General features: G+C 42.3%; 1 protein-coding gene across 2 annotated transcripts in view; it reads right to left on the bottom strand.

Annotated features, from left to right (window-relative positions):
- Positions 1-933: 933 nt before the first annotated feature.
- MOGAT1 (monoacylglycerol O-acyltransferase 1) overlaps positions 934-17133 on the bottom strand; it is a 61059-nt gene continuing 44859 nt past the window's right edge. For both annotated transcript variants that reach the window (XM_077290883.1, XM_077290882.1), the window contains exons 5-7: positions 13684-13858; positions 5484-5683; positions 934-3497 (exon numbers count right to left, since the gene is read on the bottom strand). In XM_077290883.1, coding sequence (XP_077146998.1) covers positions 3343-3497; positions 5484-5683; positions 13684-13858 — 530 coding nt within the window. In that variant the 3' untranslated portion in view covers positions 934-3342. The remainder of the gene's footprint in view (positions 3498-5483; positions 5684-13683; positions 13859-17133) is intronic.

Below are 17133 nucleotides of genomic sequence, written 5' to 3'. Positions count from 1 at the left end.
ACAATCACCACTCCCGATCCGGATTCCAGTGAAGGGTCACTGGGCTGCTTATTGCAGTTTTGATAAAATCCCTGTTTTATCTGCTGCAGATCTGCCAGTTCTCTGAATGCTGAGCTCTGTATAACCCCGCCCACACCACTGATTGGCAGCTTTCTGTGTACACTGAGCAGGCTGCCAATCAGAGACAGGGTGGGGTGAAAGATTAGCTGGCCTGTCTGGAATGTCACACCTAGTCCTGCCATGATAATCTCCTGCTGATAAAACACTGATTGTATTGAAACTACAGCAAGCTGCTGAGCATGTAACACATCCTTGGAATCAGACTCTCTGCCTTTACAATATGCTGCTATCAGATTAAACAGCAAAAACGTTGACAGATTCCCTTTAAAATTTATTTTCATCCTGGTAGCCACGCTTTCGGAAAGGTGGTCAGCATTGTAACGCTATTAACCTGCAGAATACCTCTCTATCTACTGGTTACTAGTAGGGAACCTGTCATGCCCCCAATCTAAGTGACTGCGCTACCCAGTACAATCACAGGTCAGGCACAGGGCCGCAGCACAGAGGTCATCATTACTTCTCTCATTAAACATGAACACAATCGGACGAGGCGTGCCCTCAGTCTTTATTGCCCGTTCTGGTTTCAGAATAATCACAGAGAAGACAAACAAAAGAAAAAAAAACGACAATAGCATTTTTATAGGAATTCTTAGGTCTGGGCACCCGCATGATGAATGCGTAGAAGGTGCCATGTACCTACCAATTTTAGTGTAAGTATAGTTTAGCACATTTGCATTAACCTCTTTATATAACTGGAGCACTTGTAGGCCAGTATACTGTAGCACGCAAAGTAATGCAAACCATTCAGATATATGTAATGTATATACATGACACTTACATCAGTCAGAAGAGACCCAGCAAAAGAGAAGCAAGTATTCCAGAAAAGGATTTTATTATACAATTGTATTATTTCAATATAGTTCTCAATACATAACATAATAGAGCAGATGTGAGTGACAACCATTGAGTCATACAATATAATGTCCTTTTAGGTAGTCATAATATTCGGCAGACAAGTAACTGAAATAGAAAAATAGAATCATTTGTACAAATACAGTAAGTCACATTGTAATGTGGAAGAGCGCAGCCCAGCGTACGTGGCGGAGGTAACAGAGGTGTCCTAGTACAAAATGGATATAATGCTTCCAGCATATGGTAAATTAAATTCTCCAAATTTTCCAAAGAGAGCATTCCTTTATTATTCCAAGAGTTCATATGATATCGCATTATTTCATAAATACAATGTATTGTTCATTATGGTAAAATTGGCCCAAAACAATGTAATGGGGCAATGTAACAGATAGAAACTCATAGTATGGGGAAGTGCACCACCTAGTGGATGGTGGAGGGAACACACTAGACTAGGTCATTTTTACAGAATAATATTTTTTAGCACTTGCCTATATAGCCAAAACAATTTATAGATTTATATTCATAAAGTGCATGTAAAGTATAACGGTGCAAACAACCTAAAATGAATGCAGGATATAGTTGTACCGTTTACATATGCCAAGTCCAATAGCTACTGAGACATAACTAATAGTTGTGAGCACATTTCCTGGCCAAATGCTTGGAAACATGAAAAGGGACAAATGTGTGCAGCAAAGTGAAGAGAAATATTCTGCCGTCTGCAGGGGGCAGCCGGAAGAAAAATCCGTAACCAAAAGTAACAGCTACATCATTTCAATGGATATTTAAGGCTGAGATGGGAAGATCTGTCTGTACGCGGCTACCGAAAGTGGCGAGGACTACAGAGCCGCTGAGCAAGGCTGCACTAGTCCATAGCCACCAGATACAGCACTGCAGTGGTCCCCGTAGTCCCGGGCACTTGTGGCTGCCGCATACGGACAAATCGCTCCATCAAGTATCCTGCATTTTGTGGCCTAGATCCTACCCGCATACATTACAGAGGTGCAGATACTGAAATGCCTCTTTATGTAAGAGTTTACTCATTCTAATAAGTGTGTTACAGCCCGTGAAGCGGATCTGTCATCTGACCGCTCCCCCCATGTAAGGGCAGCCTAATATGGGGGCAGCCGTGTCCTGCCATTAGCCAAACATGCACAAAAGCATTGCTTTTAGTAGTCAGATTGCACAAACAATACAGGGAACACAGTTGTGCCTTTATGATGTGACGCTCCCCTTAGCTGTGATTGAGGCCTGGTTTCTAAGAATCTGAATACCCAGTCCATCGATTATCCCCTCAATAACACATCTTATACCTAGGAGTCCGTTGTGTTCTTTGATTGCTCCTGTTAGATATACAGCACCACATTTTTTATATTGCTAGGACTATGGCAGGGAAGACCTGGATGGATCTACTGAAAAAAATAAAAATAATAGCCCTTGAATATCTCATGCAAAATAACAGCTGTGCCAGAATCAATAACTGATGAGTACTAGTGCAATGAGCGTGAAGCAGTGGTATGTATATTGTATAATATATATCTATATATATCACCGGTGTAACTTGTGTCAAATATTCACTCTTGATATAAAATTCTCACTCTGAAGATTTCCTGATAACTTACAGCAAATCATTTACTGAATACTTTATTTTTTAAAAGGTGTTGTCCGGTACATTATGTTGATAGCCTTTCTGTAGGGTAGGTCATCAATATTAGATTGCTGGGGGTGGGACACCCGGCTCCCCCACTGATCAGCTGTGCTCAGTGTCGCAGGAAGTGCTCAGTGTCGCAGGAAGTGCTCAGTTATGGAGCGGATCTACACAGCCTTGTCAACTGTACAATGGCTGCAGCGCGGTTCTGCAGATCCACCCCTATCCAGATGATGATTGGGTGCGATGTGCAGGCCACAGTCCTGGCCACTTGTGAGAGCTGGGTAGTTGTGCTCCATTTCTGGATGCTACCAGCACCAAAAACAACTGACTGGTGGAGGTGCCGGATTTCAATCTGATATTGATGACGTGTCCTGAAGAAAGGCCATCAATATAATATACCAGACAACATGATTAAGTACCTAGGAATGAATGACATGGTGGCCACAGCATTTTGCAAAATCCACAGGTAAACCAAGCTCCTCTTACTTTGTGGGTTAGTGCGTAATTATAGAGCTAACACTTTCCAGTTCTGTATATATCAGGTATCTTCAGAAACAGTGGTGTGCACATTATGGAGGAGAACAGCTATAGCATTGCTGGCATGGAGTACTAGTGTTACAGACCTACTGATCTCCAGGGATGAGTCCATACTGGAGGCAAAGGGTTCAGCATAGATATATCCCAGTGGTTCCAGGGCCACAAGTAGAGGCGTATTATGGAGGTCATGTGAAGATGAGACTCTTATGCTCGGGGATGCCGTACTTCCCCTTATTCTCCTCAAAGAGATCCTGAAGAGCCTGCAGGTACTTTTGATGCAACTCTTCAATTTCTTCTTGCGTTGGATTTGAGGTCTGCACCACTGGGATGGGTTTACCTACTGTTCAGGACAAATACAGAACAATGCATATTAATACTGAGAGGTGATAAGGACACAATAGCAAAGACAGAGCTAGATGGGGCCTGTGTCAGCTTAAAGGGTAGTCTAATGGCAGAACATTTACTGCCACAATTATATTTTAAGTCTTCCAGGATCGTCTTATTATAGTGCCCTTTTCATGATCCTGGAAGTTCTGAGCTTCTGCGGAGCTGAAGATGGCGATATGTTTGAATGGAGTTGGCTATGCCAGCCCCCTTCTCCGGCTCTACATCAGCCACCCCTTCAAGCAGGTTACCAAAACTGAGGGGGAGGCAGCTTTCTGCCTGTGTCAGAATGACAGAAGTAGATAAACTCCAGGACCAAAAGAGATGCAGAAACAGGACAAAAAAATAAAAAACAAATAAATTATATTTTAGAATTTTTTTTTCTTCCTTCGAACAACCTCTTTAAAAGCAGACCTGTCACCAGGACAAAAGTGGACAGTTTTTACTCTTTATTCCTCTTTCCCTTATGCTCTCCTGAGCATTTCCTCCCTCCCCCCTCTTTTCTTAAATCCGCCATACAGTTTCAAGATTCCGAACCTTTTTATTTTGCACAAAAATGTTATGGTCTTTCCAAAGGGATGTGGTTCATAGGATTCCCTGCGGGTTTGTATTTAGGCTACTTTGCATTAGTACACTGTGCATAACTTTTGTAGAATTTAAAAATTAGCACTAAATAAAAAGACCAATATCTGGAGCCATATGGTGAGTTAAAAAATAAATAAATAAATAAATAAATAAAAAAATTAAGAACTCAGTGGAAGCAAAATAAGAGCAAAAACTGGTGGCTTATGACCTGGTGACAGGTCCTCCTTAATTAGTCTTGATAAGTTTGATCTGGAGTGCCCTAAATACTGTAAGTGAATGGATTTCAGGCGCATATGCAAAACTTTCTTTTTGATAGTCGTGCTGTGACTTACTAGTGCTATAAAGGGACGATTTTAATAGTTTCCATCAGAACTCTGGGGTCAAACTGTTTGAAACATCACAGCTCTAGTTTTTACACCATTCCTAGACAGTTCTGACAACTTTGAGAAGTGGGTGGAGCTAACCTGGCAAGGGCGTGGCTAAGCCGATACGACAAATTCATAATTTACACCAAAAGACTGGCATGAATTACGACAAATGTACTCCAGTCCCTGATTCCTGGAGTGGTGCACAGCAGGTAGAATATGCACCAAATTCATTAAAAGGTGCACTCTTAGTCCAGCACAATCTTCATCTAGGCTGAAGTGCGAAGCTAAAGTCTTGATGAATTGGGACCTAAATGTGCTTTCATCTGTTGCGGGGTGCAAATACAGCATTACATTGTGCCTCACGATTAACGGGTTGTTCATGTAATACACCAATATACTGGTTATTCTAGAGGCATAAATGTCATACGTAATCAACCTCTGTTGAACTAGAGAACCCTTTTCTTTGAATTCAGAATTCCCTTGGATCTCTCAGATTTTTTCAGTGAAAAATAACAGCTCTGTACATCCTCCTTTTGGTCAGTCAATCACTGCCGCAACTGTAACACTTTGTTATCACTGCCACCAGTAATTGACTGCAGCAGCTACATGGCCATCACCATTGGAAGAGGAAACAGACTGGAAGGAGACCTCAGCGGTACTAAAACAAGTGCTATGAGCATCTGACGGGGGAGTATCATGTATTTTATTTTTAATAACCCTGCAGAAAGCTTTAAAAAATAAAATCAGTGTGAGAAAACCCTCTTAAGATATGTATAGGATATATATATATATATATATATATATATATATATATATATATATATATTTTTTTTTTTTTTTCATTAGTATATTAGATCGCATACATGCAGATTTTTCTTAATTCTGGTAATTTTAGGACCTATTCAGCAAGTTATTTGACAAGTTTTAAAAGAAAAGTGCTGTAAATAAGTTATTAAAAGAAAGCTTGGATGAATATCTTGTCTACCTACCCACTGTGTGAATGGGCTTCCTGTAAGGCAATAGTCCAAAGCTATACTGGAAGATCCCACGGGCATGGAAGAGGGGCAGAGCGAAGCCCATGATCTTCTGAAGCCTCTCTTGGGCACTACGCAGCAGAGATCCTTTTGGGTTGGGTACCTGGAGGAACAGCTCATTCTCTCCAAAAGAGAACACCGGCACCAAATGTGCACTGAAAGGAAAGCAAAGTTATTTTGAGAATATAGAAGACCTTTAGTTATTATGTCCTCCATGTCTAAACCATAGAGTAGGACCGCACACATCTTCCCCTTTTGAGTTGACCATGAAGGCGAGAAATGAACCAGGGCATGGTGTAATGCAAAATGATTGTACACGTCTAAATTTTTGTAATATCTTTATATCGTTGTGTAGAAACCTAATTAACCCTTACATTATACGAGTACATTGGGGCAGCTGTAAATGGATGAAGCCGCCCCTTTACAAAATGGGCTAGGTTTTCAAAAAGATTGTTAACCTGCAAACATTATGAATCATGGTAATAGACGTGCAGCCCCCTGCGGGTAAAACGGCACTATTACCGGTAAAGTCATGTGGCCAATGAATATGTCTGACAAGCCCTACTTATTTCCACAAGGCTTTGTAATCTGCCAATTTATGCTGAAAGTGACTGTTTAACCCTAAAAATCAATGTCTGGCCCTATAATAAGCCGTGCAACAAGCATAAAGATTTCTAGGACATTCATCTGAAAACAGCTATTTTACTATTCTTGCTCCTCAGAGTTACCAAAATGATTTTTTTTTTTTTTCTGGACTACATTTAAAAAAAAAAATAATAATAATCAAGGATGGCCCAAATTTTTAAAGGACACATTGGAAAGCCATAATGAATCCTTAAGGTTATTAAATACACCATATGGACAAAAGTATAGGGACGATACACCTCACACCCACTGTAGATATTTTCTATTGTAATAGGTATTAAAGAGAACTTGGACAACTTCATGCTACCCAAACCATCTTTCATTGACTTTTAAAAATAGGTTTTCTCTGAAACACCTGAACATTAGGGCTCACATGCGAGAAACTCGGATGAGTCTCGCACGCCAATACGCGGCACTCAGGAGCGAAGCGTTCAGCGCATGTATTGCTACACGGCCGCATGCTCCGATCCAAGTGCAGGATGCAGTGCCGGGTATTGATGTGCAAGACTCATCCGAGTTTCTCGCATGTGAGTATGAGCCCTTACAGAGTGAAACATACACGACTGCAGAAATGGAGTCGTCTCCGAAGAACTGACAACATGAATCAGACAGTGTGAATCAGCTGTCAGGGCCACTTTAATACGGAGTGGGTCCCATTTTGCAGCTATAACAGCTACTACTCTCCTGCAACAGTTTTGAGTTTGTCTGTGGGAATGTTTGACCATCCAGAAGAGCCTTTGTGAGGTCAGACACTCATGTTGGATGAGAGGGTCAGGCTCACAATCTCCATTTTACTTCATCCCAAAAGTGTAGAATGGGGTTGAGGTCATGTTCTTCTACACCAAACTCATCCAACCATGCCTTTATGGACCTCGTGTTGTGTACCGGGGCACAGTCACGGGGAATAGAAAATGGCCTTCCCCAAATTGTTAACACAAGATAGGAAGCTACAATTGACCAAAATCTCTTGTGCGGAGACAGTTACATTTCCCTTCACTGGAACTACGATGCCTAAACTAACCCCTGAAAAACAGCATTATTCTTTCTCCACCAAACATTACATTTGGCACAGGGCCGTCGGGCAGGTAACGTTCTCAAATTCAGGCCTAAACTCTTCCATCAGATGCCAGAAAGAGAAGTGTGATTCATCACTTCACATGACACGGGTCTGGATTTTATACACCTGTGATAAGATGACTGAATGAGCAACCAGAATTTAATAATTACCGTATTTTTTTTTTTAGACTGTAAAACACATTTTTCCCCCTCTAATTTGGGAGGAAGATGGGGAGGGGTGCGTCTTCTAGTACAAATTCACCATCTGGCTCGCTGTGGTAAAGGGGGTGGCGGAGAAGAGGGGTCACAGGAGGCAGGAGCATGAGCAGGGTCGCCTCTGCAGGGAGCAGGCGGCTGGGGCATTCACGAGTGTCCGCTATTTTAAAAGAAAAAAAAAAAGAAAAAAAAAATGATTTTCACTGCTTCCCACACCCATGATTCTGCCAACTTCTCAAAATTGAGGTCAGTGTTAGAAAAATGACTGAAGATTTTTACCATCACTGACCTCGGTGCTAAGAGGCAAGCAAATATTCATTTCCCTTTAAGTGGGGAACGGAATGTTCACTGCTCCTGCCAACTGCCTGCAGCGGTGACCAGCTCCTGCCTGTGACTAGGAGCGCACGGCAGTGAAGTCATACGCACGCAGCCCGTCACTTACGCATCAAAGTCAGTAGCCGGCATCAGAAGACGCCACGTGCCTGAGGGGCACGGGGGGAAAAGGAAAATAATTTTTTTTTTTTTTTTTTTTTGTGTGTGTGCAGCATAACAGGACTGATATATACCAGGATGAACCAGTGATGGGGGGCATATCTACCAGGATGAGGGACATGTATACCAGGAAGGGGACAAGAATCGCAGACGTTACCCCCATAACCAAGTCAGCAGCAGATCCCCCTCCATAACAGTGCCCCATGAGCACATTTTTTTGCCTAAAAGATTTTTCCTATTTTCCTCCTCTAAAATCTAGATGTGTCTTAAGGTCAGATGCGTCTTGTAGTCCAAAAAATACAGTAAGTGCATCCCAATATGTTTGACCTGACAATAAAATGTATGTCTGTAGCAAAGATTAGTGATATGACCCCATTTTTCATTTTACTTTTACGGAAAATTACATATCTGTACAAGTTTCTACTGTATAGATTGTAAAAGGTTTTTTTTTTTTTTTTTTTAACCCTTTCCCAACACATGATGTACAGTTACATCATATGTCGGGACCCTGACTGATGTGGGCTCACAAGCCGAGCCCGTATCTTTCCCAGCAGATGATGGCTGAATTTTTAAACCTGTTACATTCCGTTATCAATCTCTGACAGCGGCATTAAACGTGCGCATGCAGGGGGGCGTCATTCTATGCACTTATTGGTGTGTGCCTGTGACAATTGCCGGGTGCCAATGGGTTGCAATGACAGCCGGGGGTCTGCTGAAGTTCCCCATGCCTGGCAGTACGGTACCCCTGTGAAAGCCGCCTGTAGCTGGCGCTCATAGGAGATAGTGATTAACCCTGCATACAACAGTGCTGTATATAGTGCAAGCTATTGGATGATCATAGGAAGGAGGGAGAGGGAGAGAGACATTTAACATGCTTTAACGGCAAGCGCACTGCAAATCCCACCCATCGGTGCCCTTGTCACATGACCGCGGGTCGCCGATGGGTTGGCATGACAACCAGAGTTCTCCAGCAGACCCGGTGGTCGGCGCTCATAGTAAGTCAGCAATTCTGCTACATACAGGCGATCTTATCATTGCCTGTATGTAGCAGAGCCGATCGGGTTATGGCAGCTTCCAGTCTCCCATAGAGAAAAATGTTTTTAAAAACATTAAAAAATAAATATATATATATATATATTTTTCAAATCACCCCCCTTTTGCCCCATTCAAAATTAAAAAAATATGAATCAAATCATACACATTTGGTATCGCCGCGTTCACCAACGCCCAATCAATATAAAGAAAATTAACCTGATCGCTAAACGACGTAAGGAGAAAGAAAAAGTCAAAACGCCAGAATTACACCGCAACATTGCATTAAAATTCAATACGATCAAAAGATCGTATCCACACTAAACGGTATCTTTAAAAACATCAGCTCAGCGTGCAAAAAATAAGTCCTAAACCAACCAGAGATCACGAAAAATGGAGATGCTATGGGTATCGGAAAATGGCGCTTTTTTTTTTAAACAAAATTTGGATTTTTTTTCGCCAGTTAGATAAAAAAGAACCTATATAGGTTTGGTGTCTATGAACTAGTAATGACCTGGAGAATAATAATGGCAGGTCAGTTTTAGCATTTAGTGAACATAGTACAACAGCAAAAACAGAAAACAATTGTAGAATTGCATTTTTTTTGCAATTTCACCACACTTAGAATTTTCTTCCCGTTTTCCAGTACACGATATATTAAAACCAATGGAGTTGTTTAAAAGTACAACTTGTTCTGCAAAAAACAAGCCCTCACATGGCCATATTGACTGAAAAGTTAAAAAAAAAAAAAAAAGGTTATGGCTCTGGGACGAAGGGGAGCAAAAAAATAAAAAAAAAAACCCGGCAAAAACAAAAATACCTTCGGTCATGAAGGGGGTTAAAAAGATCATGCAGTATTACTGCATTCATAAAGGTCCGATCTACCAAAATATAAGCAAATTAATGCAATTGTAAACGACATAAGAAAGAAACAAACGTCAGAATTATGGCGTTTTTTGGTCAGCCATAACATTGCAATAAAAGGCAATCAAAACATCGTATGTACTTCAAAATGGTATCAGTAAAAGTGTCAGCTCAGGGCGCAAAAAATAACTCAGTTTTACCATATAGTAAACATGGCAAATAAAAAAAAAAGCAAAAAAAAAACCAAGTGTGGAATTACAATTTGTGCAATTGCGATGCACTTGGCATTGCCTTCCTACTTTTACTTTCCAGTTGATCACTTGATAAAATAACTGGTAGCCCAGAAATAAGCTCCACAAATTGCCTTAGTAATCCAATTTGCGATCATGCTTTTTGAATACTTTTTGCCGTTGTTATGTCCATAGTGTTGGATGAAGATATTTTGATCCTTCCTCCAGGATTTTGATCATTGGAGATATTGAAGGGTAGCTCTATGTACGTCCAGAGTATGGAATACCATTTCTCTACTGTTAGCTGGATTTTGGCAAAATGAAGGTAGAATGATTTCTTGAGACATATGGAACTCTGAGGCTGCTTTGGGTAGGAAAGATGGGTCCAAGCTGAAAATGATCTTATCCTCTGGTGTTCTTTAGATAAGATTCTTTAGTCGAGAGGGCCTGCAGTTTACCGATTCTTCTCAACTGTCCTGTTTAACAGGACAGTTTGTCTAAGTCTATAGGCTCAAATGGTGGAATTGTTAGACCTTTGAGGACCACATTCAGATTCCAGGTCGGGACAAAATATGATACTCTTGGTTGCAAATTGAGAATCTGCAATCATAAAACCTTCTGATCCAACGATGATCTGCCAGGTTTTGATCAAAATATGAACTATGGGCTGCAATTTGGACTTTTAGCATGCTAGACTTTAAACCCTTTTCCAGTCCACTCCGCAGGAAGTCTAGAATTTGGGCCATGCTGGATGTAGAGGATCTGGAGGGGTAGAGCCACACCAGGATATAAAAAAAAGTTTTCCATATTTTGTTATGGATTGAGTTTATCAGTTTTCTAGTTTTCTGAAGCCTATCTACAACTTGGTCAGCGAGACCCCTAGCTTTTAAGATGACAGACTAACAAGCCAGGCTGCAAGGCTTGAGGATCTTGGAGAAATCAGCCCTTGGAGAAGAAGGTTGCTGATTCATGGCAGAATCCGGGGAACTTCTACTTTTAGGCTGTTAAATGTTGCAAACCAGCTTCTCTTTGGCTAGAGAGGTGCCACTAAGATTCTCTATCTTGTTCTTACCAACTCTACTGAGGTGTCAGCTAAGAATCATGTGGTCCTCTGAAGAAGAGGAAGGAATTCTGGCTGCTCTTCTCTTGAGGTTCTCATGCTGAGATGTTCTTCCAGCTGGTTCAACCACTGGACCATGGACCTGGTTATACAACAGCTGCTGAAGTCTGTCACGGATGTGGTTTGTGGAACCACTGTGCCATGGACCGAAGGAGGGACACGACTAAGCAAGCACCGAACGGTTCACTAGAGCCTCTGATGGAGGGGTTAGGCTTGGCTCCCGATGAATGCCAGGTGCCACTCCAGGACAGACCAACGGACACGCAGCAGCTGGACCCGGTAGGACAGACTGGATGGTGCAGCAGGCAGAGTTGCTATCAGAGTGCAGCAGGCAGGATCTGCACCAAAGTGCAGCAGGAACTGGCATGCAACTTAGACTGCAGAACAGGAAGGTTGCTCAAGCATCTACCCAGTGACTAGGAAGCAATACATGCATAATGCCCCACAGCCATTGGCTGGGGAGGAAATAAGGGCACGCGCTGGCCCTTAAAGAGGGCGGGAGAGCACACACGCCCTAAGGACATGGCTGGGAGCCCAGCTGGAAGCTCTACTGGGTGCATGCAGAGCATGGGGAAGGAAGGAACCGACCGCAGCGCGGGTGAGTGAAGTGACACGCCTGTCAGAGCAGGGATTTGGCGTGATGCTAACAGAGTCTCCCATTAATTCTTTAGCAGGTTGTCCATTTTACAATCCATTGGGTCCCTCAGTTGTGAGGAATCTTCAAATGGAAATGTTGTCTTTTTTGCCACTTTAGCTACCTGGGTATCTACTTTTGGTATTTCTGATCAACATTTAGATTCCCACTAGAGGAAGATATATTCATCTTTAAGTTCTGTTGTTATCCCTAAGCGCTTCTTTGGAAGCTTCCAGTCATCAGCTATTAGACTTTGTATATTTTCATGTATCGGGAATAGCATTCTCTTTTTTGTCTTAAGACTCCCAAACATCTTGTCCTGGACCATGTGGATAGTTTTCTCTTCCTCCACATCATACTGGTTCTCACTGCTTTGAGAAGTTCCTCCATGTCTTCTGACGTCAAATAATATTTCTTATTTCCCTGGGTCAGGTCCGTGCCTGCAGCTAACTCACTTCCCATCACTCGCTAGTGACAGATCTCTGACCTTATTGCGAGTCTGAATTGCTCCTCCATACACATTTTCCTCTTTTTGGGGTCACTGACAACAGTTGGGAAAATGAGGTTAGGGATGACAACCTCTTGGCGAACCATTCCTTTTAGCCCTTTCATCAAGAAGGGCTGTTCCTCTTTTACAATTTCATCTGTGCAACTTTGACACAGGCTTTTTTTATGGGAAAATGGCAACTTTTTGACAGTGATGGTACACTTGCGGGCTGACAACTTGTCTTTACTTTTTGGAGTAGGATTCTGGTCTCCCAAAAAAACAAACAAACAAATAAAAACAAACACAAAACACACACACACCCCATGCCAGGTGCTTACTGGGTTCAGGCTAGCACTGGGTTCTGCAGATGCAGAGCAAGAAAATTGACCACCCTCCATCATAGGAAAGGTCCTACCTTATGACCAGGTCCCGGGACTCCAGGGTAGCGTACGATTGGATGATTCTCCTTCCCGTGGTCTGATAGGCGTAAGCAAGGAGAAATCTCTGGCAGGCTTTAATAGGGCTCCCATAAGCCTGCAAAAAACTATCTGTGCGCTATATTTAGTGTGTTCCACCATGGAACACAACCGGAAGCGACACTGAAGAACCTGCAACCACATTTGACACCACTTCCGGGATTACAGAGAGGCGAGGAGGCAAGCCGAAGAGCTCAAGGAGGCCACAAGCTCATAATTCTGCCTTACCCTGAGGCGAGGGAAGAATGGTGAGGTCCCCTGTACTGGAGGAGACAGGAGCAGCTACCAGAGGGGGAAGGCCGGAGCGATCGTCCTCAGCTGCAAGGCCTAAAAGATATGCAAGACAGTGTCTGCTGCTGGCCACAGAACCGCAGGATGACCTCCTCATGTCTCATAGGGACAGGAAAACACTGAAGAGAGGAAGTGAGGTGGGCTATTTAACCTCTGCATTTCCTGTCCCTATTAGGGTGGGGAGCAACCTCCTGTGGTGCAGTTATGGAGGACGACTTGAGAAAAAAACCTTTGTTCTTAGTCAACCGAGTAGAAGATTTTCTTCTCATGTACTAGCCCTTCTCAAGCAGCTCACTAGTATCTGTGCATGCAATACAGCTTCCCTGTCATTTAAGACACAGGCCTCAGGAGCAATGTTTCTTCAGACTGCTGCGGATCCGGACATGCGACTAAGATGAGCAGCCATTTAAACTTTGAATTATGTGATGGGGCCATTTTATTACATTGTCGAAGAACCACTTTAACATGCACAGCTGGGAGATGAACAGAAAAGAATCATGCTACAAGCCTCTGTGGTTCCCAGGTGGAAGCAACAGAACAAATTACTCTAGCTTATTCTTTGTACCAATGCATATGGAGGATTTATAATCCAACTTATCACTCATAACACACCCTCTCTTCAATGCAACTTTGATGAATCCTTTCCTCTTCAAAATGTGGAGGGTCAAATTTCCCGGATGTGCATCCAATGATTCTTCAGCACCCCCAATTACTATGATGGCAGCATTTCCTCCCTCCTCTCGGGTCAAAACATGTGTCACACTCTTCTTGGATGCAGACACCAGACCTGGTATATGGTAAAGGCAGAGATGATACATTTTAGTGTATGCATATAGGTATTGTGCCTATAGATTATTCACCTGTTGATGCGAACACTGTCCAAACATCATATTTAGCCTTTTAAACATCATAAATTTAAGTAATAGCCACGTATTGTTTTTATGTCACAAACAACAGTATGTGGATCATGGAAAGTCAACTAAATTAATTTATATCTGTAGAAGATGGAGGAAACTGGAAAAACTAGAATGATCACATAAATGCATGCCCAATGTTTGGCAAGTCAGTAATGTTAATGACCGGTATCATCCCATTCTGCCTTTTATGAGGGGCGATGCTACCACAACTGCACCCAGGTATAAAAGTTTCTCTGACCTGATGTGGCATTTTCAGGGAAAACATACTTAGACAATCTGGCCATGGATCATAGGCAGAGATGGGATGAGTCTAGCACCCCTGTCGAGCTTCGATTTGCACCACTCCAGGTGATTGACCGGTGTCTCTCAAATTTCCCCTCAAAATTGTCATAGTTAGGAGTTTAATAAAGCAGAAAAAAAACAATTGGAAAATTAAAAAAAAAAACAACTTCTGAGTACAAATAGTCTAAAACAATAAAATCTTTATTAAATATAAAGACCAACATGGTGGCTCAGTGGTTAGCACTGCAGCCTTGCAGCACTGGGGTCCCTGGGTTCAAATCCCACCAAGGACAACATCTGCAAGGAGTTTGTCTGTTCTCCCCGTGTTTGTGTGTGTGTTTCCTCCGGGTACTCCGGTTTCCTCCCACACTCCAAAGACATACTGATAGGGAACGTAGATTGTGAGCCCCAAAGGGGACAGTGATGATAATGTCTGTAAAGCGATGGGGAATAAGATAGCGCTATATAAGCAAAGCATAATAAATATATGTATACAACAATAAAAATGACCAAAAAAAAAAAAGAAGTGAACTGCAGAGAAATATACTGGTGATTTCAAAGTAGTACATCAATGTGTTTTCTACAAAATACATTCTATACCTGTAGATGTCAAAACAAAAATATGCATACACATTGTCATTATTTATATGCTGCTTTTCTATTTGGTATAATGTTTAATTAATATATGGTGCTTATATGCTGCCAACACATTTGTGACGTATCCTATGCACTTATGATGTGTAGCACTTGGATCTGTATAATCTGTGTGTATGTATGGTACTAACATTTAGGTATATTGGGCCAAACGCCAATTGCCCCACCAGGGGTAGATGTTATACATTTCTCTGTGTGGGTTATATTACTCTTCAATTTTTTTTTCCTTTCTTATATGTGGTTTGTAGTCATAGGATGCATTTTTCGTAAGCACATTGATATACTACTTTGAAAAAAATCACCAGTATATTTCTCTGCAGTTCACTTTTTTAATGTAATTTTTATTGTTGTATGCATATATTTAATAAAGATTAATAGTTTTAGATTATTTTAACTCCAAGAGACCCATCAATCACCTGAAGCGGTACTGGGATTTTCTAACTATTTTACATGAAATGCCGGTGCATCATAGAAAAATATACATGAGTGCAATCATGCAGCTAGGCTGGTAGAACTGTGCCGACTTGTCCTGGAATCCTTGGACCTGTGTGCCCCGATGAGAATCCAGAGTTTCCATCCTGGTGAGGCTCGCGTCGGGAGTCCCTGCGGCTGTTCTGGCTCCCAATGCTGCTGCTGTGGCTGCAGACTCTGCTGCCGCTGTGGAGAGGGCTGCTGTGCCTCCATTGCTGCACTGGTGCCCATGCTTGTTTGGTGATATACACTTAAGAACATGCCTGTAGGGGATCTGCCGGCTGGCGTCTCCTGCAGCTTCCGGTACCCGCCCCCAGAAGTATTTACTTGCGAAAGGTTCCGGCCGAGTCATCAGAGCGCGACTTCTGTGTTGGGACGCAGGGCTGCTGGCTAACAATGCGGTGGTAGCGCCGCCAGCTCCCGCACGACCAAGACTCCATCGTCCCCCCTGCGGCGCTTCCAGTATCTCTGGCACCGGCCGAAGCAGAGACTGTGCCCTGCCGCAAATGCCCGACCCAGGCCTGGGAACTTGTCTTCTTTCTTCTGCGATGCTGCCACCATGCTGGTAAAGGCTCCCCTGTCAAAAACACGAAACCGCTGATACAGAGAGGAGTCGCCTTTTTATGTTGAAGGTTCCCTGTCCATGAAGGGCGGATCCCTTCTCTCCCGTTGGTGCGGTCATGGGTGACTGGACAATATAGTCTTCAAAAGGGACCCATATCAGTGGGGAAGAAAGAATCAAGTTGACCGCCTATCCAAAACGGACCATTTCTTTAAGAGTAATGTCGAAGTCCAAAGTAATTTCATCCTAAATCCCTTATCTATTTATTGTCATAATCTAAACAATTTTATTATATACTGCAATTAAAAGAAATTTGTATCCCAAACTAACCTAACATCTTTTCCCTCTCTTCCCCCCCCCCCCCACTTCCTTTTTGATGATACTTTGTTTGAGAATCCCAGTGCAAGCTGTAATACTCAAGACAAAGTGTTATCAGGGGGCAGACTGCCACAGCCCCTGCCCCTTCCCTGAAACATCAAAAGTGATGTTCATTTCAGGGGCTGGTCTAGTCCCTGCTTGCTATGCGATGTGCACAATGACAGTGCACACTCTGTTGCTGGCTCAAATTAACAGTAACAAGCCGGTAACCGAGTGCGTTGTCAGAATCGGAATCTTATGGAGCATTCATTTTTTTTTTTTTCCCCTCACCATGTCTCACCCTGATGAAGATTGGTTTCAGTTCCCCAGCATGCACTGTGATTTTCAAACAAAGCATAATCAAAAAGGAAGTGAAAAGAAAGAAAAGCAGTTAAATAGTGTAGTTAGGGAAGGATGGGGATTTTTTATTTATAGTATATTAGAAAATAGTTTAAATTATGGCACTAAATACATAGGTATTTAGGAAGAAAAGTACTTTGGACCACCTCTTTAAGTAACTTTTTTTGCCAGAGTGCTGCATTAAACAGTTTAATATTTCAACTCATATGAAATTCATTGAAGTCAATGCTAGAAACCCACAATGATGTTCAAAATAAAGTGGTGCGGGCACACCTTTGGCTGATCTGTAAGCTATCGTAGCGGCAAAAAAAATAAATTAAAATTTCTGCACTCCAAGAATACATATGGATCCTAAGAACATACTAAAGAAACTGTGTACTCCAAGAAATTGATCAGCTTTGGTAGCTGGTCAGAGAAACAGAAGACACCTTCGTCAAAGCATTAATTGGGTTCTCAGCA

The sequence above is a fragment of the Ranitomeya variabilis genome, chromosome 2, assembly GCF_051348905.1.
Source record: "Ranitomeya variabilis isolate aRanVar5 chromosome 2, aRanVar5.hap1, whole genome shotgun sequence".
NCBI classification, from domain to species: domain Eukaryota; kingdom Metazoa; phylum Chordata; class Amphibia; order Anura; family Dendrobatidae; genus Ranitomeya; species Ranitomeya variabilis.
Note: the sequence above shows the minus strand (reverse complement) of the source record. Positions and strands in the feature narration are given on the sequence as shown.